This window comes from Schistocerca americana, chromosome 3 (genome assembly GCF_021461395.2).
Source record: "Schistocerca americana isolate TAMUIC-IGC-003095 chromosome 3, iqSchAmer2.1, whole genome shotgun sequence".
NCBI lineage: Eukaryota > Metazoa > Arthropoda > Insecta > Orthoptera > Acrididae > Schistocerca > Schistocerca americana.
Genome location: NC_060121.1, coordinates 525,269,967 through 525,294,884, shown reverse-complemented (window position 1 = coordinate 525,294,884; position 24,918 = coordinate 525,269,967). Strand labels below are relative to the sequence as shown.

At 39.6% G+C, this 24,918-nt stretch overlaps 1 protein-coding gene across 2 annotated transcripts in view; it reads right to left on the bottom strand.

The window, feature by feature from the left end:
* Positions 1–24,918, bottom strand: part of LOC124607308 (dynein axonemal assembly factor 11) — a 206,582-nt gene that overhangs the window by 11,910 nt on the left and 169,754 nt on the right. For both annotated transcript variants that reach the window (XM_047139605.1, XM_047139604.1), the window contains one exon: positions 10,943–11,108. In XM_047139605.1, the coding sequence (XP_046995561.1) occupies positions 10,943–11,108 (166 nt within the window). The remainder of the gene's footprint in view (positions 1–10,942; positions 11,109–24,918) is intronic.

Here is a 24,918-nt window from a genome sequence, read left to right as displayed (position 1 = left end):
TTTGTTGCGAAAGCTTGAATTTTGTGTGTATGTTTGTGTTTGTTTGTGTGTCTATTGACCTGCCAGCGCTTTCGTTCGGTAAGTCACCATATGGTTTTAATTTTATCGTGTGAATTAGCTATTCTATTTGCATGCCACATACCCTTGTCCTTCCTAATATTTTTAAGCACCTTACAATACTGTTTGTAATGGGCTACTGTAGCTTGATTGTGACTACTTCTAAGATTTTGATATAATTCCCACTTTGTTCTACATGATATCCTTATAACATTAGTCAGCCACCCAGGCAGCCATTTACTGCTAGTACCCTGTTTTGAGTGTTCCAGTGGAAAGCAACTTTCAAAGAGCATGAGAAATGTGTCAAGGAAAGCATTATATTTGTCATCTATGTTATCAGCACTATAAACATCCTGCCACTCTTGTTCCTTGACAGGGTTTAAAACACTCTGTATTGCCGTTCAATTAGCTTTTCTGCATAGTTTGTAATTATATATATTTGTTTGAGTACAAACACCTTTTGGTGTTAAAATTTATGCATCATGGTCTGAAAGGACATTCCTCCTTTTACTATTAGAATGCCCATCCAGTAATGAAGAATGAATAAAAATATTGTCTATGGTTGTGCTTCTATTCCCCTGCACCCTGCTTGGAAAAAATAGTCTTGATCAGATCATATCAATTTAAGAGTTCTTCCAACATCCTTTTTCTTGCACAATCACATATGAAATTAATATTGAAGTCAACACATACAAGTAATTTTTGGTAATTCCTACAAAGTGAACCATGAACCCTCTCTAGCTTGAGCAGAAATGCTCCGAAGTCAGACTTAGGGGACCTACAAATAACAACAATTAGAAGTTAAGTTTCACTAAATTCATCTGCTCCTGCACAACATTAAAATACCTGTTCAGTGCAGTGCTTTGATACATCTACGGACTCAAAAGGAATACTGTTTTTTTGTGTACATGACCACATCCCCACTTTGCAAAGAACTCATTGAAAAATAGCCAGCTAATCTGTTTCCTCGTGAAGGAAGCCTCTGAATTGTCACATTATTTAAGTGGTGCTCAGATATACCAATAATGTCAGATTGAACTTCTACAACTAGCTCGATAACTTTGTCTATAATACCTCTTGCATTTTGATGAAACATGCTAATTTCCTCATTACTTGGATACCTAACCTTCTGTGACTGTGGTTCGTTTGTTAGAGAGAATTCCTCTAAGCAGGTATACCTACCAGCTGACTTCAATCTAAATAAAGGTGCAATTATAACACCATCTGCTACAGGAATTTTCCAATGAGTGATCTCACTACATTGTCACCAATAAGCTTTGCCAACCTCTCCTTCAAGTACCCATTAAGGTGCAGGCCATGTCTAGTGAAACCTGATCTTCCTGGCACCACTGCAATGTAAGCCATGCCCTCCATCATCAGTGCCTTCTCTAGCCCTAAGCCTAACAGCAGCATTAAGATGAAGCCAAAGGGGAAAAAAACTACTGGGTGCATTGGTGGAATGAAGGCTGTGTACTACTGGAATAGGAGCAGGGAAGAAAGACAGGTAAGTAGCGTAGATTGTGGCCAGTCTGTGTTTGTTGACACAGTTTCCTAGTGGTCACTCATGTGAACAACAGCTTGTTACTTGTCATGCCCATGCAGAATGCAGCACAATGCTTGCACCTTAGTTTGTAGATCACATTACTGCTTACACAGGTAGCCCTGCCTCTGATGGGATAGGAGATGCCGTTAACCATACTGGAGTAGGTGGTGGCAGTGGTGGTGGTGATGGTGGTGGGTGTGGTGATGGTAGAAGGATGTATAAGGCAGGTCTTGAATCTCAGTCTATTGTGGGTATATAAGCCATGAGGCAAGGAGTTAAGAGCAGTGGTGGAGAAGAGATGGATAAGGGTATTGGAGGTACTGATGAAGCCATTCTTGAGATAGAAGTCAGCATTGAGGAAGTTGGCTTGTTGGTTTGTGGAGGATCAGCTGGAGTGAATGGGGGAGAAGGTGTTGAGGTTCTGGAGGAATGTGGACAGAGTGTCATTTCAGTCCAGATCACAAAGATGTCATCAATGAATGTCAATCAGGTGAGGGGTTAGAGATACTGGGTGCTTAGGAAGGACTTGATTCAGATTCATTGGCATCTTTCTGATCTGGACCGAGGATGAGAACACCCTACCCACATTCCTCCAGAATCTCAACACCTTCTCCCCTATTCGCTTCAGCAGGTCCTCCTCAACCCAACAAGCCACCTTCCTCAATGCTGACATCCACCTCAGGATGGCTATATTGGTACCTCTGACCATATCAAACCTACAAACCAGCAACAATACCTCACTTTGACAGCTGCCAAATGATCTGTACCAAGAAGTTCCTACTATACAGTCTAGCCACCTGTGGTCATTGCATCAGTAGTGACAAGGAGTTCCTCTCCAAGTTTACCAAGAACTGCATCGAGACTTGCACAGATCAAAAGCACCCTCCCAACCTTGTACAGAAACAGATGTCCTGAGCCTTGTCTTTCCAGTCACCTACCTCCTTCCACATATCCACAAGCTGTCCATGAATGAGCACTCCTCTCATGACTCAGCACCACCAGGATTGGAGCAACTTATTCCCATTCTCTGTCAGGATTTCAGCTGCTTCTCATCATGTCCTGAAATGTGGAACATCCTACTCAGTATTCTCCCAATCCCTCCCACAGTGGTATTCCACCACATGCCATACCTAAGCAGTATCCTTGTCCATCCCTACTCTACTGTGCTCACAACACCTTGCCTCATGGCTAATATCCCTGAAATAGACCTCAATGCAGTACCTGTCCCGTACATCCTCAAACCATCACCACCTACTTCAATCCAGTCACAAATATCACCCATCCCTTCAGAGGCAGGGCTACTTGTAAAAGCAGTAATGTGATCTACAAACTAAAACTGAAATCGCTGTGCTACTTTCTACATGGGCATGACGACTAACAAGCTTCCTGTCCACATGAGTGGTCACCGACAAATTGTGACCGAGAGACAGATAGACCACTCAGCTGCTGAACATTCTACCCAAATCAATGTGCTTCACTTCAATGACTACTTCACATCAGGTGCCATCTGGATCCTTCCTACCAACACCAGATTTTCCTGAGTTGTACAGGTGTGAACTCCCCCTGCAATATATCCTATGTTCCCATAATGCCTTTGGCCTCAACCTTTGCTAGTACCGGTCTGTCACCTACCTATTCCCTTGCCTGCTCCCTCTCCAGCACTACATAGCCTTCTGTTCCATCAATGCAACCACTGGTCTTTCTTTTCCTCTCTCTCTACTTCTGTTCCACCCCCTCCATTCCCCGAAACCTCCTGACTGCACCTAGCAAAACTACCCTGTTCCTCTCCACATCCCTCCTACATGCTCTTACAAGCAGCACTACAACTTGCCCAAACCCTACCCTGCTACCCTCCCCCTCCCTTCCCCAGCCTGCTCATTACCCCCAACATGCCAGTTTTCTTCTCCAGCAGCCGAAACAGTAATCATGTGAGGCCTAAATGTGTAGCAGTCATTTCATTGTGCCTGTCTGCGACTCAACGTCTCTATATGTAATGCAGGAGTAAGTCTAAAATGAACAAGAAAATAGGAATGCAAGCAATATACTATGAACAGTACAGAGAAGGCATTATCATAGCTTACAAGGAGATAAAGCCAAAACCCACCACAGTAGTACAAATTCATGTGTGAATTAGTTCTGCAGATGGTGAAGAGATTGAAAGAGTATATGATGAGAATAACTAAATTATTCACACAATTAAAGGAGATAAAAATTTAATTGCAATGGCTTTGACTGGAATTTGGTAGTAGGAAAAGGAAGAGAAGGGAAAATAGTAGGAGGGCATGATATGTGGGAAAGAAATGAAAGCAGTCTGGTACTTGCATGGCAGAAGTTTACACAGAGCATTATTTTATTATTGCTAACAGTTGGTTTGAGATTCATGAAAGAAGGTTGTATATGTGGAAGAGACTGGAGGCACCAGAAGGTTTCAAATAGCTTACATAATGCTAAGACAGACATTTTGAAACCAGATTTTAAAGTGTAAGACATTTCCAGGAACAGATGTTATTTCAGACCTTAATTTATTGGCTATAAAGTGCAGATTAAAACTGAAGAAACAGAAAAAAAATTAGGGAGATGGAACCCAGATAAACTAAAGGAACCAGAGACAGTTGAGTTTCGAGGGAGCAATAGGCAATATTGGACTGAAACAGGAAAGGAATACAACAGAAGACAAATAGGTAGCTTTGGAGGTGAAACAATGAAGGCAGCAGGAGGTCCACAAAGGTAAAAATGCCAGGGCTTAGTAGAAATCCATGGATAATATAGGAGATATTTCATTTAATCAACGAAACGAGAAGATATAAAAATGAAGCAAAGAAACAGGAATATAGACACCTAAGAAATGAGACTGACAGAAAGTGCAAAATTATGAAGCAGGAATGGCTGTAGAATCATTTATAGCTAGGGGAAAGATAGATACTGCCTCTAGGAATATTAGAGACCTTTGGAGAAAAGGGAAGCAGTTGTATGAATATCAAGAGCTCAGACGTCAAGCCAGTACTAAGCAAAGAAGGGAAACATGTTAGAAATATACAGAGGGTCTGTGCAAAGGAAACAAACTTGAGGTCAAACTATGGAAAGAGAAGATGAAGTAAGTGTAGATGGGAGATAGGATACTGCAAGAATTTGACAGAGCACTGAAATACCTATGTGGAAACAAGGTCGCTGAAGTAGACGACATTACCTCAAAATTATTGAGATCCTTGGGATAGCCAGTTATGACATATTTATTCCACTTAGTGTGGAGGATATATGAAGTATACGAAATACTCTGACTTCAGGAAAATGTAATAATTCCAATTCCAAAGGAGGCAGGTGCAAACAGGTGTAAATACTACTGAGCCATCAGTTTAATACATCATGGTCACGAAATATTGACACAAATTAATTACAGAAGAATGGGAAACTGGTAGAAGCTGTCATTTGGGAAAATCAGTTTGGTTTTCAGAGAATTGTAAGAAAACGTGAGGCAATACTGACCCTACAATGTAGGCTGAAGAAAGGCAAACCTACATCTATAGCATATGTAAATTTAGACGAAGCTTTTGACAATGTTTAATGGACTACAGTCTTTGAAATTTTGAGGGTAGAAGGGTTAAAATACAGAGAACAAAAGGTTATTTACAACCTGTACAGAACCCACACTGCAGTTATGAGAGTTAGGACGTGAAACGGAAACCATAGTTGAGGACAGAGTGAGGCAGGGTTGTAGCCTATCCCCAATATTATTCAACCCGTACACTGAGGAAGAAGTGGGAGGGGGGACAGAGAAATAGGTCATTTGGAAAGGGAATTAAATTTCAGGGAGAAGAAATAACTTGGTGGTTTGCCAATGACATTGTAATTCTGTCAGAGATGGCAAAGAACTTGCCAGAATGGATAGTGTCTTGAAAGGAGATCATAAGTTGAGTGTCAACAAAAGTAAGACAAGGTTAATGAAATGTATTTCAATTAAATCAGGTGATGCTGAGGGTATGAAGTTAGGAAATGAGACGATAAAGTTGGTAGATGAGTTTTGCTATTTTTGCAGCAAGATAACTGATAGTAGCAGTTACAAAATGCAGACTGTCAACAGAAAAAATTATTTCTGAGAAAAAAAGAAATTTGTTAACATTCGATATGAGTTTAAATTTACGGAAGTCTTTTCTGAAAATATTTGTCACGAGTGTGGCCTTGTATGTAAATGAAATGTGGATGAATAAGCAGTTCAAACAAGAAGAGAATGGAAGCTTCTGAAATGTGGCCTTATAGAAGAATACTTAAGATGATGTGGTTGGGTGACTCAATATAAATATTGTTTCAGTATATTGTTTTATGAAAGAGGATAAATAGTGTGTCTGGTCTAGTAGTGTAGGTGTACAATGGTAGAGGTGCAACATAGTTAATTTGAACCTGTTGTAATTTTACTGGTTAACTTTAACTTCAAAAAGAAAGGAAAATTAGTTTTCACTTGTCCTTCAGCATTTAGCACAAAACAATGTAAACTGTTGATATGAGCACATGAGACACCATTATTTTGTATAATGAGATTAATATAAGTAAAATAATGGCTGTCAATGTCAAAGTGAGTATTGCACCGATTACTGACTTCTCATTTAATATCCCTGGCTACTACTGTTAATGGAAATGTGTGGTGCAGATCCGCTAGGAAGAACTGCGCTCTAATTTTCTATTCTCTTCCGAACTGTTTATAAATATTGCTAATAGAATGTTTGTAGCTTTTCTCTCCATTTAATTGGTCCATTCACATGTACCAAAGATAGGATTTCATTTTTGAGTTGATTGCATGGGAAATGATAGAAAATAATAGTAATATTGGAATGGGTAGATTGAATAACAATTGAGGTATGGAATCAAATTGTAGATAAAAGAAATTTATGGCGCAAATTAACTAAAAGAAGGAACTTGTTGATGTGCCACATCTTCAGACGCCAAGCAATGTCCAGTTTGGTAATGGAAGGAAGTGTGGGAGGTAAAAACTGTAGAGGGAAACCAAGATGTGAATATATTAAGGAGGTTCAAAAAGATGCAATTATTTGGAGAATAGAGGCTCACACATGATAGAGTAATGTGGAGAGCTACACCAAACTGGTCTTTGGACTAAAGAACAAAACAACAACATGTGATTGAGGATGCAAGACATGGGGCAAAGACTAGTCACTGATAGGAATATCAACAGTATAGGAAAAGATAGATAGCTACTCACTGTAAAGAAGACAAGTTAAGTTGCAGACAGGAACAATTAAAAGACACTTACATAATGCTTTTGGCCATAGCCTTCATCAGCAAAAGAGAAACACACACCATTCATACATACAAGGGAGCACACTTCATGAACACACTGGTGGAGTACATAAGGGAAGGAAAGGCCCTCAGTACAAAATAAGTGTGATATCATGGAACAATAAGGCAGATAAATACTCATACGCTGGTAGAAGAGAAAGGAGTGAAACAATTTACCAGTAGATATCCTCAGTCTATTCCCAGAAAAAGTTACTAAATTTAAATACCTAATATAATGGTGGCAAAATTATGGACAATATGAATTATTGGATTGTGGACAATAGAAAAAAGGAAAATATAGTTTTATAGTAAATTATTGTATACTACAGATATAGTGTAATAGTGTGGTGTAAAAATGTTGTGTTCACCACCTTAACAACAGCCATATTTGTAAGCAAATAAATTTGTCTTAACTTATCTATGGGGGGCACATTCAATTGGTCAGTAGCTTTTCTAGATAATATCTTAAGGGTTTGATTTCCCAACATGTTTACTGTTGAGCTGTATGCTTTAAAAGGTCCAGATGAACAAAATGTTACACACAAAAGAAACTTGTTTTGAATAACCGCACCATTGTGCATCAGTATGTAAAGTACTAAAAAACAAAGTGAACAAACTTCTTGTCTGTCTAAATGATCTGAAATGAAAAAGGAAGTTAATGTATTATGTCTGAGTGTCATCTTGAACATAGAGGACTATAAATTAAGAGCCCACATCTGTAGGGAAAATATTGTTGTTGTGGTCTTCGGTCCTGAGACTGGTTTGATGCAGCTCTCCATGCTACTCTATCCTGTGCAAGCTTCTTCATCTCCCAGTACCTACTGCAGCCTACATCCTTCTGAATCTGCTTAGTGTATTCATCTCTTGGTCTCCCTCTACGATTTTTACCCTCCACGCTGCCCTCCAGTACTAAATTGGTGATCCCTTGGTGCCTCAGAACATGTTCTACCAACCGATCCCTTCTTCTAGTCAAGTTGTGCCACAAACTCCTCTTCTCCCCAATTCTGTTCAATACCTCCTCATTAGTTATCTGATCTACCCATCTAATCTTCAGCATTCTTTTGTAGCACCACATTTCGAAAGCTTCTATTCTCTTCTTGTCTAAACCATTTGTCGTAAATGTTTCACTTCCATACATGGCTATACTCCATACAAATACTTTCAGAAAGGACTTCCTGACACTTAAATCTATACTCGATGTTAACAAATTTCTCTTCTTCAAAAACGCTTTCCTTGCCATTGCCAGTCTACATTTTTTATCCTCTCTACTTCGACCATCATCAGTTATTTTACTCCCCAAATAGCAAAACTCCTTTACTACTTTAAGTGTCTCATTTCCTAATCTAATTCCCTCAGCATCACCCGACTTAATTTGACTACATTCCATTATCCTCGTTTTGCTTTTGTTGATGTTCATCTTATATCCACCTTTCAAGACATTGTCCATTCTGTTCAACTGCTCTTCCAAGTCCTTTGCTGTCTCTGACAGAATTACAATGTCATCGGCAAACCTCATAGTTTTTATTTCTTCTCCATGGATTTTAATACCTACTCTGAACTTTTCTTTTGTTTCCTTTACTGCTTGCTCAATATACAGATCAAATAGCATCAGGGAGAGGTTACCACCCTGTCTCACACCCTTCCCAACCACTGCTTCCCTTTCATGTCCCTCGGCTCTTATAACTGGCATCTGCTTTCTGTACAAATTGTAAATAGCCTTTCGCTCCCTGTATTTTACCCCTGCATTGTTATGAATGCAAAAAATCTATTAATCTAGTAGTTTCTACTCAGATCAACAGTTTGATGCCTGTGTTTGTAAGTTGCTGCTATTGGAAAAGTTATTTATAATTGTTACAGTAATTAGATTCCTACTGAGAAACTGTCAAAACTCTGACAAATTTATCGGTCATTATTATCCCACCAGCAGACAAGAGAAAGCAAATGATAGTCTGCAGAGATTTTAATGTTAATTTTCTGAAAGATTAAGTAATAATAAACAATTTGGAGGAACCATCCTGGTATCTGCCTTCATAAATTCACGGAAAACTTAAATCTGAATGGCTGCTTAGGGATTTGAACGATTGTCCCCCCAAATGTAGACCTGAGACACAATCATTTTGTAAACATATCTATGCTCTGAAGTTGGGACTGAAGAATGCAGTTAACAATGTAATAGTGTGAATCTGGTAACTCTTAAATCACAAATTTATTTTAAAATATTTACAATATGAAACTGATTTTGAAAGAAAGCATTCTCAAAATGCAAACTGGCGAAAATTACTGAACTATTAGTGTAAATAAGCTACACATACACTAGAAGCAGTATATAAAGTGTGATTCAGGAGGAATGGCACATAATTTGTGAGGTGATTCTACATGTCAAAATAAACCACCATAGTCCTATGAACATGTGCCTGATTTTTGATCATTATGGAACTGGAGTGGTTTGAAGCCATGAATGATTATGAAGACAAATTTGAATATTACTTACCAAAATAACTGATCCATTCAACAAGAGGTGTAGGTGTTCAAAAAGCCCCCAACCAATCTCAATGCACTTGTTGATGTGTTGGAGAGTGTGTTGTGTTGAACATTGAATATCATCTCGGTGGCCTTAAATGCAGGCTACCACATCAGTGATGCGATCAATAAGTACTCCATGTGTATCCTTCTTCGTAGTGTACACATCTCCCTTTAACCAGCCCAATAAACAGAAGTCTAATAGGGTTAGGTCAGGTGATCTGGCAGGTCAGTGAATGGGTCTGCCATGACCAATTCACTATTGAGGAATTATGTTATTCAGATACTGGAATACTTGTCTGGTACAGTGAAGTACATTGAATCAATGATATATCATTTTGCACATACATTTACCATCATTGCTCTCATGTCATGTCTTCCAAAAGTGCAGGTAGGTCTTCTATCAGGATATGTGCATATGATGTGGCTTTCATGCAATTTGGCAGGCACAAAGGCCCTATCACCATGTCATCGATCATACCACACCAGACATTCATTGAGGACCTAGCTTGGAATCTTGTTTCCCTAGTGTCATGTGGGTTCTTCATTGCCCATGTATAAGAATTGCAGGAGTTCATGATACCGCTGCATGTATTTGTAGCCTCATCTGTAAATATGGTGTATTGCATGACACCTCTTTGTACAGTCAACCATTCATAAAATTGTTATCTGCTTACTGAGTCATTTGGATGCAGATGTAGCATGTGGATTGGCTACATGCCAGTGGAATGTAACGTATGCCACATTCACATTTGTGGAGTACCGAGCTGACAGGTAATGTACTATGAACTAGTGGTGGAACTCCATTGTACCATTGCAACAATGTCTTCCTTTTCCTCAGCTGACTGGACAGCCTCACATTCTGATGTTACATGTACACTGGCTAGTGTTCTGGATTCACATAATGTTTGAAAAACCATGGGAAATACCCGGGCACAGGGGGTTCGTCAATCAGGGATACATTTCTGGTATTCTGTCACAGCTGCAGGGGCACTACCATTACAGTACCTGTACACTAACAAAACGCCAGCATATTCTCCATGGGTGAACATATGTGGCATGTTGGTATTCACAGACACAATGAACTTGCTCAATTAAGCAACATTCTAGTGCATAGCCTCACAGCTGCTCACTGTTCCAACCCACTGGGTACACTTGCAGTTGTTGCCTCAGTGTGACATCACGGTGCTGCCATCTGTTGGAGAACCCCTGCATCTCTTGTAGGATGGATCAATCATCTGTCACACCATTATTCCGTCCATCACAGTGCGTACACAGCATTTTGGTAAGTAATATTCATACTCATCTTCATATTCATTAATGGATGTGTGTAGTTTTCAACTCTCTCCAGTTCTGTATTATCTAAAATCAGACACCTGTTTACAGGATTTTTTTGGTTTACTTTCACATGTAGAATCACCTCACAGATTATGTGATATTCCTCCTGAATCACCCTGTATGATATACTGCTGCAATCTGCAAGTAGCAAACTAGTAGCTACTGGTCATAAGTGTATTGCCTAATATTTAAATATACCTGAGGCATTGTAATGATTAAATGACCAGTTGCTTGTGACCGCTTGGCTGTTGAATTATTAATCTCTACTTCATTAAGCAACGTTAGCTGCAATGTTTTCCCTTTGATTAACACCGTAACGTACTGTGGCTGAATATCAACATCTATGAGTGCTGTGTCCAAATATCTGAAATAAAAGCAAAATTTGTTTCTTAATAATGTCTGTAAATAACAGTAATTGTTGTCACAAGAAAACATTAATATAGTAGTTGTAATGAGCCATTCATGTTAGGGAAGATTAAGTGGGATCTTAGTACCAATATACTGAACGTGCAGTGGAAGTTTTCTCATGACTTTCTAATTTCATCAGTAATTTTTAAATTTAATTGCTGCAATTAGAGAGAGAATTCATGTGCCCTGCAACATTAACTAGATGTGAATATAAATTAAGAAAAGCAATAAACAGACCGTTTTTGTCTTTAATTTTAAAAGCATAGCAGATTCCCAGCTATTCAAGGGCAAATTATTCAGTCTTTTGAATAATTGAGACTGGAACTGGAAGTTTCTAACTATCCACAAATTTTATAGGTTTTAGTGAAACCCTGTCAGTTAACCAAGGGTTAGTACAATTTGCAAATCAGCTTTTACATGAGTTGATCAGACAGTTTAGTAGATAATAGAGGTTCATTATCATTTTCAGTCCAGTTCAACAGCACATAAAAAACCTTTACTGACACCTGGTTTCAGAGAAAACTCTCTGTGATGCCGTAATAGTACTGCTAGCCACTCTCTTTCTATGAGGGGGGTTCAAAAGAAAAGGTACGAATCAACACTGTGGGTACAACTGAAGTCTTTATCCAAAAGTAATCACCAGAGGCCTGAGCAAAAGTGTCCCAGTGTTTCACAAGCTGAAGGATTCTCTGTTCCCAGAATTTCTGTGGCTGTGACAGGAGCCAGTTCTCCATTGTGCTCTTTAGTTTGTCTGAGTTGAAGCGTTTCATTTGAGGTGTTTTATTAGCAGACCAAACACATGGAAGTCACTGGGTGACATGTCTGGGCTGCAGGGTGGATGCTCAAGCATCTTCCACTTGAACATGGCTGTTACACTTTGTTGACTGTGGAGACGTGTGGACACCTGTTATCGTGAAGTAGAATCACTCCCTCCGTGAACAGCCCGTGCCGTTTCCTCTTGATGCTCTTGCTTAGGTTATGGAGTGTCTCACAATACACGTGTTTTTCCATGCTCAAGAAATTTGATGATTATTGGACCTCTGACACTGAAAATATGGTCAGCATCATCTTGCCTTCTGAGGGCACAGTGTTGAATTTTTTAGGGGGAGGTAATGACGCATTCTTCCATTTACTAGATGTCTCACTCACTACATTAGCCCAAAGTGGCATACACAAAGTCAACTGGTTTGGGTGTTATGACATTTCATACCTTTTCATTTGAACGCCCCATATAAAACAGTATGATGCAACGGCAGTGTATTTATAACATGCCAGCATCATCATTGTCTCATGTTCCAGATTTAGTTGTCTGTTAGCTTTCAGAACCCTAACAACATTATATCCGGCAAAAATCACAACATAAAAACAGAAACATTTAGTGGTTTCACTCCACAGGAAATTAGAAGCAGTAAAGCACAGTGTTAATGGCAATAGCTTACCCACAATCTGGTTGGAGGGGGGAGGAGGTGGAGAATGGCTCTCAGATTAGTTTTGTGGTAGGTGGAGAGGGTGTAGAAAACAAACTACAGTTTCATACAACAGTATAGGACAAATTGTATTTATTAATCATCAAACATATCAATGCTACAACTTTATAATAGGTATATATTACCTGTAGTGTACTGGGTGGTTATAATTACAGTGTATCTACTCATGGAGGTCCAGTGAGGGCTGTAATTATGGTATGGCAGTGAAACTTGGTAGATGTTAACGTGTTAATGTTGAACCAATTTACACTGGAAAAATTAGTTCTAATTTTGGCCAGCAGGTACAAATATGGCACTGTTACGGCATTTCATTGACATTTTGGTGCTCATATTGAACAAATTGCAAAAGTGGTGGTAAATAAAATCAAAATCTTGTTTGATCTTTCTTGCCCACAGCCCATTCTAAATCCTTTGCATCCCAGTCATAATTACATATGGAAACATTTCTGTATGTCTACCTTGCACTACAGCAAAACTGGAACTAATTTTTTTGGCTGGCCACGGTGGTCTAGTGGTTCTAGGCGCGCAGTCCGGAACCGCGGGACTGCTACGGTCGCAGGTTCGAATCCTGCCTCGGGCATGGATGTGTGTGATGTCCTTAGGTTAGTTAGGTTTAAGTAGTTCTAAGTTCTAGGGGACTGATGACCACAGAAGTTAAGTCCCATAGTGCTCAGAGCCATTTGAACCATTTTTGAACTAATTTTTTCCTAGCGGAAACTGGCTCCATGTTAACATGTTAGAATATCTACCAAGTTTCACTGTCATATGATAATAACAGCCCACACTGGACCTCTGTAAGTAGCTGCACTTCAGTTATAACTACCCAGTACTTAACAGAGAAAGTGTGGGCTCTATGAGATTTGCATATATTATTATGCTGTTTGGCTGGTAATGTCCAGTTACATGCAAATACTTTCCATATTTATAGTTTTAGAAGTTTTTGAAATTGACTGAAAACTAGAGAAAAGGGGAATGTTCAATGCCACCAGAAAGTTTTCAGTTGCAAGAAGATTAGACACGAATGGAGAAGTAGTTTTATGACTTCATGACAAATAGTTCTGGCTACACCTGTGATTGGGAAGGAGTTGAGTTGAAGTTTTTTGTGGGGGATAGTGTCAGCTGATTTCCTTTGCCTGTGGTTGCATATACCCTTAGATAATGGTGAGAAGAACCAGAAATACACTTGCAGAACAAATAACAGAACAGATAAAAATGTGAAGCAATTGACTTTCCAAGAAAACAGAAGAAGCTTTTCTAACAACAACACAGTGAGCTGTATGCATTTTGAGTCCAATAATTATGAGTAAGGAGAAAGTACTGTCTAGAAATTTTATAGATGATAAAATTGTTGGCAGGTGAAAGTTGTCTGAATAGTGGAAAAACAGTTTTTAGCCAAAAAGTTATCTGCATGTAACATAACAAATCTTTTGTTTTGTGAAGAATTTTGTTTTGATTTAAGGAAAGGAGTTGGGTGGGAAACTGCTGGGATTAAAGTAGTTTGCGCTTTGAAGAGAGAGCTCAACGGCCACTGTATGGTACACGGCATGTGGTACCATGTAGCACTACTAGTCATTTCCTTTGCTGTTCCAATCACAAATAGAGTCATGGGAAAATGACTGTCAATATTCCTCTGTACGAGCCTTAATTTCCTGTACCTCATCTTTGTGGTCGTCACATAAAATGTATGTTGGCAGCAGTAGAATCATTCTCAGTAGCTTCCCTCAAAACGAACATCTCCTTTCCTACAGGGATGCCAGTTTGTGTTGGCAAAGAATCTACGCAATACTTGCATGTTGATCAAATCTATCAGTAACACATCTATAGTTTATTCACCCAGAGCTGGTACAAATATAAACAGTTTCACTTGAGGGTCATTCCACATCAAGTGTCCTAGGGGTCCCCACTCAACCATCTCAGATTCTGTTAACAATTTATATTTGTATACATGCGTGTGTGTTAGGTCACAGTGCATAATTTTGGCTCAATTCTTTCAGTGGTTCCAGTGCTGGGCCACCTTAGTGGACCCATACCAAATCATAGAGTGCATGGGGTGAATAATTTGGCCAACTTTGGTACCGCTTTGTGTGTCTGTTGTGACATCTATCACCTTGAATTTTTTATACTAGTACAACTTTTAGTGCTGAATGCAGCTATAGCACTCAAAGTGTTCAGAAATTACTATCCCTTATGCTACTTGGTCTGAAAGTGCCTCATAAAATTTATTGCAAAAGATTCAAGTCATACTTCAAGCATATTTTACTATAAGGGAAAAGCAGCTATGACCTTGATTTTTGAGCTGCTAGCCAACAACCAGGTACCCACTACACTACACCAAGTATTAGCATTTATGAGTATATAGTTCTGATTTTATTGACCCTTGTCTCAAGTGTCAAATTGAAAATTTACAGAATTTTTCATGACCAGTTTTTAATATGGCTACCATCTCTGATCTTCTTTTAACTGATACCACTGGAAAGAGCTAATTTTTTGCTACAAGGAACATTAAAAAGTAGAATGGTAATTTTCCATATAAGGTTTTTAAACTAGCTTCAAAGATACCTTAGCTTTTGCGCATACCGCGTGCTTGACAGAATAGCTTTAATTAATGCCATACAAAAATGAGCAAATAAACAACATTGTTATGAACATGACAAAGCAATAAGTTCACAAAATGAACCAAGCAACATAAATTTGTTTCTGGAGTTCATGAAACCATTTTCATGGCTCTAAAATTCTCTTCAATGCTCTTCAGCACCTCTGATGGGTAAGTGTATCTCCGACCCATGGAATTGGAACGTGGAGCTGGCAAAATGCCGAACACCGATTATCTCCTGCTCTGGAATCCAGCAGGTGTCCTTCCTTGGGGGCCAGTGGAACGAATTTGGACGCATGAAACTGACGAAGGCATCTCCTTCCAATGATATGTCACAGATGTTTCCAATCCATCATTTGTTGACATAAATGCAGGCTATGTATTGCCCTAGATTGGATGCTGTCAATGGGAACACTCGAGAAGTATGTTGATTGATCAACACTTGCAGTAAATGACACTGTGTCATTGGAAAGTCTGCTAATTTCTAACCATTTTTCATCGATTGGTCTGAAGCAGTCGTTTTCTCTGGTCCTTGCAACCATGCAACCATTTTCAAATCTCCTTTCTTGCAGAGGCCTTGCAGCATCAATTTCTTCATTTGTGATAAAAAGGAATTTGATTCCGTGAACTTGTTTGTCACAAAATCTGAATAGATCACTTGGTGTTAGAATTTGATCTGAAGTTGACTGTTGGAGACTTGCTCTTGCTGCTAATCACTTTGTTGTGCCACCAATACCATCACATGGAGACTTTCCATGGCTTGTGGCAAAGAAGTTCCATTCTGCACTGATACTACAGTCATTGTAGTGCTGACATAGACTCATGAAGTTCTTGAAATTTTTGTATTGGGCAGCTGATCCATCACTGAAATAGCTTATATGCTTCAGCACTGCGAAGTGGGTTCGCAGGTGATCAATCGTCTTGGAGCAGAAAACACGAACTGCAACTGTATCATGTCGCAAGCAATCACTGATGATTCAGAAGCTAAGCAATCTTTCCCGTCAAAGCCTTGTAATAAATAACAAAGGTATGTAATGTGGCCTGACTATTTTCCCAATGGAAGCCTTGTACAGCGTCCTGCACAATAAATGAATAATTTTCTGCAAAATCCATCAGAACAACCAGCTTTCCACCTTCTAGATTTTCTTTGGTTTCTTTTAGGTAGTTGCTTTGATGCTTTGCTATGTAACAATGAGGTGAGAGATTCGAGAAATTCACAATTTTGGTCACAATGTTTTGGATAAATTCTCAAATTCTCTCATCATTGACTGCTTTGTCTCCATTGTATCTCGGTCAGTGTGTATCCATTCCTTGTATTCAATTGCTTCATCAATGTCGTTCCCTTCAAATAGAGCTTCTACAAATCTTTCCAAGACTTCTAATCCAGGACATTGGTCACATCATCGGAGCATGCAATCTTTTGAATTCATATTGCAAACTATTTTGGCTAACAAACTCTTGTAGTCATCTTTAATTGGAGTCACTGCTAGCATAAACGCGACATTTTGATGAGCTGTACAAACACAAACTGAGTGTGTTCCTGCTGAACCGACTGTGATGCACCACTTCGGCCGGAGCTCACAAAATTTGGAAAAGCCAACTTTTGGTACGTTTTGTCTGCAATATTCTTGATAGGCTTCTTTCAAGTTACAAAGTAGCAGACGCTTCTGCATATGAACTTTTGGGTCACTTGGTGTCCTTATGGCAACAAAGTTCTTTTTTTCAGGGCAGATTTGACTGACTTCATCACTGTCATAGAATTTTGCTACACTTTCCTTAATATCTTCTTGCAAAGCCTTTCCTCACTTTGGATCTGGTTTTGCTGATATGCCTTTCTCTTCCTTCAGCTTTTTGGCTGTTTTCACCATTCACTCAGACATGTTGAATACTTCCATTGTTTTTTTTTATTGCTGCAACTGCTAGGGGCCAAAGTTAAAATCTGAATTTTCTCAGAAGCTGAAGACACCTTCAGCTTAGCTTTCAATTCATTGATGAGCACTTTGTACGAAGAGAAATTGTGTTATTTTTGACCTGGTTGTGGTTCTATGACATCATCTGCTTTAAGCCTGCCAATTTCAGAAATTTTGGTTTCCACAACCATTTGAACTTGCTTTATCTTTTGTTTTGCGTATCCACTAGAATCCCAGTTTGAAACATGCTGAAATTTTAGTGGTGACACACCAATTGCTGTCAAGCTGGAGTTCAAGCTGTCTGAAGCAACTGTAGCATCATCTTCATCAGACTGATGATGGCAATAGCTTGGCCTTTTTTGCATTGATGTCAACTCTACAAGTAAGGCAAAGCTTCTGTCCAGGCTTAACATCAAGTTGTTTCAAAAAGTCGGCTGTTGCAACATCGACAGGATGCACACCTTTGTTAAACACATGATTCTTCTTTTGAAATGAACTGCAGCATGATTTCTGCAGATATTGAAACATTGTCAACAGTTCTGCTTCTTGATGTAAACATATCTTGGCATCACAATCAAACTGAAATGCCACTCGTCGAATCAGCAAATTCTAATCCTCCGCAGAGAGGTCATTAATTGACTTCAGAAGGTGTTTGTCCTTGTCGAACTTAGTTTAATGACACATAGACTGGTTGATTTGTTCAATGGTGCACTGCTCTAGGTCCATATTTCCATTGTTTGAATCCATAACAAGTTGTAACTTCAGCAATGATTCAACAATGAAATGAAATGACATGTCCTGTGGCTAGGGCTCCCATCAGGTAGACCTGTCGCCTGGTGCAAGTTGACGCCACTTTCATGTCGATGGAGATGAGATGATGATGAAGATAACAGAACACCCAGTCCCTGAGTGGAGAAAATCTCCAACCCCGCCAGGAATGGAATCCGGGCCGCTTAGCATGGCATTCCATTTCAATAACCACACAGCTATCAAGGCGGACATTCAACAATGGATTGAAGGAATCAATCAAGCTGCAAGGTAAATAACCACAAATGATACAATGAGTGACAATTTGTATACAAACATGAATGATACCCAAATCAAATTATATCTTATGAGAATACTGGAGAACATTACAGAAAATTCTGGAAGTTTCTAGTGCCTTGTTATATATATATATATATATCAAAAAGCAAAGATGATGTGACTTACCAAACGAAAGTGCTGGCAGGTCCAAAGACACACAAACATACACACAAAATTCAAGCTTTCGCAACAAACTGTTGCCTCATCAGGAAAGAGGGAAGGAGAGGGAAAGACGAAAGGATGTGGGTTTTAAGGGAGAGGGTAAGGAGTCATTCCAATCTCGGGAGCGGAAAGACTTACCTTAGGGGGAAAAAAGGACAGGTATACACTCGCACACACACCCATATCCAACCGCACATACACAGACACAAGCAGACAATTGTAAAGGCAAAGAGTTTCGGCCTTTGCCTCTAACTGCCGCACTGTAAGTTGCAACTGACGGCTTGCTGTTGCAACACTGGAGAAGGAACAGAAAACAGCAAAGTTGTCCACAAATAAGGAGCACTGTACTGGACTCCTTAATGTAGATGTTATACTGTTGATGACTAACACTTAAAAAACTGCCCTGGGGGACACCATTCTCCTGCTCAAATTGATCAGACATGTGTGACCAACTCGGGTCCGAAAAAACCGCTGAGACAGGAAAGACTGAATGAAAATGAGGAGGTAGCCACGAAAGCCCCATTGATGCAGTTGTGTGAGAATACTGTCTCTCCTAGTAGTATCATACGCCTTACTGATATCAAAGAATATGCCAATACAGTGATGCTGATGAAGAAAGCCTGCTGCTGAATAGCCGCTTCTAGGAGAGTCAGGTTGTCGACCGTGGACCAAAACTTTCGGAATCCACACTGAGAGCGGCTAAGGAGTTGCCTGGTCTCTGAAAGCCAGACCAGATGACTGTTAACCATCCATTCCAGGGTCTTTCCTACACAGCTCATCAAGGTAATACTCCGATAACTACTGGGACATATGCAGTCTTTTCCTGGTTTGAGGAGAGGGATTAGAATTGCCTCCCTCTACGAGTTGGGGAAGACACCTGTCTGCCATATTAGATTAAAACATTCAAGGAGGATTTCCTTTGACGCCGCTGGCACATGTTGAAGCATGCAGAACTGAATGTGGTCGTGACCAGGTGCAGTGTCAGAAGTCTGAGCCAGTGCCAATTTGAGCTCCCACATGGAGAAAGGGGAGTTGTAGGCCTCAGAACTGTTTGACCTGAAGTCCAACTTTTCCCTCTTGACAGTCCCACGGTAGTGACGAAATGTTGGATCCTGGCTTGCATTGGCAGTAGTTTGTGCAAAATTCTCAGCCAACTTCTGAGCAATGTCTTTAGGTGTTGTTTGGAGGCACCCCTGGTTCAAAACTGCAACTTTTGGTAAATGGCTGTGTTTACTGGAAATCCTATGGATGGCTTCCCATAATTTTGAGGAACAAGTGGAACAATCGGCGGAGTTCAGGAACTCAAGCCATGACTGCTTTTTGCTCTCTTTAATGAAAGCGAGCCTTGGCTCTCGCGAATCGAAAGGTTGAGAGATTGTCTGCTTTTGGGTGGCATTTAAACTGTTGAAGAGCCGCATGCCTGCCATGGATGGCTAAATGGCACTCTTATGGCCACCAAGGGACAGGTCACCTCTGAAGAGGGCCGAAAGACGTTGGTATGTATAGATCAGCAGCGTGATGGATCATATGCGTGATGTGATCTAGCCATTCCTGAATGCTGTCACGTTGTTCAAACACAGCCAACTGGCTGAACAGCGTCCAGTTAGCCCTGCCAATCATCCATGTTGGTGGCTTCTGTTCCAGAAACACACCATCGAGTAGCTGAAGGCGGATCGGGAAGTGGTCACTGGAATGAAGGTCGTCAATGACCTCCCAGTGAACAGCGTCAGCGAGGGCTGGAGAGCAGAGAGATAGGTCAATGGCTGAGAATGACCCACTAACACCACAGAAATCAGTCGAAGTACCAGCATTTATGAGGTGTGTGGCTCTTCAATGGTTTAAATGCCGCCCGAGAGTGGACAATCTCAGACGCTGGCTGAGCATTTTGCACGAACTACTGCCAATGCAAGCGAAACAAGCAACCCCTTGGAGTGTCCCATGTGACACACTGGATTCTCTCTTACCCCAACATCCCAAGGCAGCAGCCTGAAGACACTGATGTAGCGAAAAGCACATTCAGCTGTTTGCAAATTGCAGCCAACTCCTGCTGCATCAGCACATAGCATGCACACATCCTTGTATGATTAACTCAAGAAATAAACTATAGAAGCACAGAGAGAAACTTACATATGCAACTTGCTACCCTCCCAATGTTTGGACAATGGAGTTGTGATCCAAAAGAAATGACAATTGTGGCTCACACTGTACAAGTCTGCACTTCACAGTTAAAAAGAACTGCTCAAAAACTGTAATGTTTGTTGATAGTACAAGCATACTTATCAAGGGTTCAGACTAAACCCTAGTAGACACAGCTGAGATGATAGCTGTACAGACCTACAAGTCATTCACAGTCAACCATTTAAGTCTTAATCTCACAAAGATTCATATTATGCAGTTTCAAACAAGCAATAATGATAGTTTAGCACCAGAAATAGACATAAATGGCTACACACTGAATGAAACACCATGTACAGGGTAGTTGTAATTAAACTTTCACTACTTGAGCCAGTGTAGATGGAAACTATTTACCATACGGGTATTTATTTATTTATTTATTGCAGATTTACGGACCAGTTAACTGATGTTTAAAGATAAGTCTTATATGTCATCTTTTTTGAAGATTTTTGTTTTGTTTTTGTCTGCAACATTTGACAAAGAATAATACTTTTTTAACATAATGATAATTTCAGGTTGAACTATAAATAAAATTTTGATGTTTCAAGAAGAATGTAACAAGATGATAGGACAGAGGAGAGATTTGTTAGTGCCATCACTGACTGTGACTGGCGGTGAATACCTCAGAATAGTTTCTTTGAGCTGTTGATGACCAGTCACGACAAAAACAATTTAGTTAGTAGTGGAGAAATAGTATTGCTAATCTAATCCTAAGCATTAACATTAGGTACTCATATCTGTGTACAACATTGGGTGCTGTCTTGGCTAGATCACCAGCACCTTATACTATGCTTAGTATTTATTATCCTTAACTATTATTTGACTGATATGTACAATTTGTCAGAGCATTTTAGCATATTATATCTTATTTATAAAGTGTCTCATTTACTACTACATCTCGTCTTCCTCCTCCTCCTCCTGTTCACCTTCAGTGTCACAGTTTTCACTGACACTGTGTGTATCGCTGTCTACCCTGTGGAGATTACTGCTATGTTGCACAGAGGCATATCTCTTATGCCATGTCTGCAGGTACTCTTCATGTGTTGTTTTTCAAATACTGTTTGTTAATGAATTATGCTGTGGCCATTGTTCTTTGTCTCTTGTTGCTGTGTATATATGTATGTCTGCTTCAGTGTAGTCTAAGTGCAGTGTATGTCTAATGTTCACATACTGCCCAAAGAAGAAGACTGTGTGTTCTGGGGAAGATTCTTCCTTGCACTTTCATGTAGATATCTGTCTCAGACTCACGCAGTGTAAGTGTGTGAGATAAGGTTGGTGTCCAGTTAAGAAATGTACAATACCATGGTTGGGATTGGTATGTTTCATTCTCAACTGCCCTTTTACATCATGGAGGAAGTTTTCCAGTCTACATCCTTTATTATTTACCTCCAACTCATCTTGCCAAGTATCCATATGCCAACTTTTAAGGTGGAGTGTCATCAGTATTGGTACACCAGTTATTGTATGTATCTTACCTAGTCTCCCCACCTTTAACCACTACCATGCAGCTCCATATTTAACTGTGATATCTATGGGGCACATCCCAAACACACACAATGCATCCACTGAGGTGGTGCCAAAGGCTCCAGATAGCGTAAGTAGGACATTTTTCTGCCCTTGTCTGACTGATGCTTTTTTGGTGACCAGATTCAGTCTGTGTGTCTACATGCTAGTTGCAAAGCTGAGTACTGATTTTAACAGTGGTATGTCTGTATGATTGGTAGAGGTAGTCTGCAATGTTTTGAATTTAGTCTCACCAGTTTATGTAGTATTCTTTCTGCTTTGTTCTGTGCTTAACCTTATGTGTTTATGCAAATTTAATTTCTAATCTATGTGTACCCCAGGACAGTGTGTAATATGTGCTCATTTGATGTATGTGTCCCTTGTTTTAACTGAAAGATTCCTCTGGAATGGTCCTTTCAGTAATGGAATGGTGCTATCAGTAATGTGTATGTTGTTTTGATTTTGGTTAACCTGAGTTTGTTGTTGTGACACCATGGTGTAACTGCTTGTAGTATTCCACTGGCTTTCTCTTCTAGCTGCACTCAGTTATTTGCAGTGACTATAAGTAATAGGTCATCTGCATAGGTGACAACTCCTGACCTATCATCCCCATCTGGAAGGTGAAGAAGGGGTTCAATTGTTAAGTCCCAGAAGATGGGTACCAAACTTTAAAGGAATAGTATTCACACTGTGCACTGCAGGATTTGCATTGTTATTAGTGTTACACATCATGACTTCCCATTAGGTGCCAGTACTGGCACAGCAAATTAGGTTTGAAACACAAGCATCAGAGTGCATTACAGTTGCAGACAATCAACATGAGCCTGCACAAGATGAGCAGAGATTTACTTGCACAGCCATTTTATCAAAACAACAGCAATAGTGCTGCTGCTCTTTACAAGTACTGACACAATAAAGGAATACAGTTCAAATTAACTGGCAATTTGGGAATTGCTCCAGGGAGAGCCCAACAGTCCATTGTGTCACAAGTTGTGGAAGAAGTTACTGTTGCCATGGGTGAGAATGCTGGATGCAGTGTGCGATCTTCAAGCAGTGCACAAGGTGTGTCACAACAGCCGAACATTCCATGGTCCACCATTTGAAAAGTGCGCTGAGCAATTGCAACATGGTATCTCTATTGTGGATGCAGACAGCCATCACATTGAGCAATGTTTGTAACCTGGAACGTAAACACGGCATATACTTAACAAATGTTACACTCTCATGTGGAAATTAAGACATATTTCTTTTAGTTGTTAATTCATCATTTATCTTCCACATGTCCTTACAAATGTTTCCGCAAATTTTCATTGTCCTATGAACACTCATTTTTCATGGGGTCCCTCTCAAGTAGCAAATGTTTAATTATAACCACCCTTATAATATTTATTGGAATAAGCTGGATAAAAAGTTAAAATGGATGACTTGGTTTTAACTTTTTTTCCAGGATAAACTACTCAAGAAGCTTAGTTCTGTGTTACAACCCTACAAACATCTCACCCTGTTTTGATCTAAAGACAAGAGTGTTGGGTAATATTGCATATTTCCAGCCCATGTTGTCTTATGGCGTTTATCTTCTGTGGAAGTGAATCTGAAGGAAATAAAGTGTTTGTTCAGAGAAGTTAGCAATAAGAATACTCTGTAAAGTAGATAACCATACATCTTACAGAAGCCTTTTTAGGTATCTTGGAATTCTTACACTCACATGCTAATACACTTACTGCTTGACGATTTTTGTTGCTTATAGTAAAAATCAGCTTTAACTAAACTGTGAATACAAAGTGCTGTGTAACTGTTTCTTCAAATATGGGATTGTTGTTATATTCATGTAAAAGAAGTTTGACTACATATATCCCACATTTATCTTCTGTGAGTGGTTGCCAAAGCTGTACTAACTTCTTTAAACCAGAAAAAATGATATCTCGTTTAAACCACATTTTATGAATAAACTACCCACTCTGTTTGTGACTTAACATGCAATATAAATTCTTGCACTTTAAATACATCAACCATTCATACTAATCTAACATAGTTCTTTAGTATACAGCATATGTGATGTAACATCACTATGGGAAAAGTGAAGTGTTGCCCCATGTCTTTCTCTAATCGATGAATGATGGCCATGACCCCGACAAGTGTTTTCTTGTTAGCTAAGTAGTTCTTTTGACACACATACTGTCACAAAATTTTTGTTTCTTTTGTGGATGTGCCTGCATTCAAACAGACGCAGCATATCTGCTGGATGGGGCAACAAGGGCAGTATTTCTGCATGTTTCCGCACCTATTAGTTGGGCAATTATTCCAAGCCACTGCTGTTCTGACTCTGAAGTGGACTGTGAGCCATGGAATCTAGAACTATGTGGCAATAGTGATAACGACACAATACAGGAAATCAGCATTCATTAACTAGACCTAAGAGGGCACTGATGGATTTCTAAAGACAAGTATTGTCCATATAAAAGTTTGTAAACTGCCTGCAATTGTGCCACAAATTGTAACTAAGAAACAATACACACATCTCTTAAGAAGAGGAAGGGGATGTCAGTGAGCAGAAGTTGGTTTTTCTAAAAAGACATTTCAGCTAGCACAGAAAAAGATGAAGTCCACAGCTACGAAATAACTTCGTGGTCAGTCTGCCCAGTTGATTGCAACATATATAAAGGCAAATAAAAAAAATCTGTAGACAAGGGCGACCAAAAAATTCTTTGAATTGTCCACTGGCACACAACATGGAACATTTCAAGTGGTAACCATGAATCTTAATGGAATAATGAATCGACAAATATAATGAGTTATATGTAGTGATGTGCGAAACTGAATATTATGGAGTGTATGTGAAGTGACAAAATG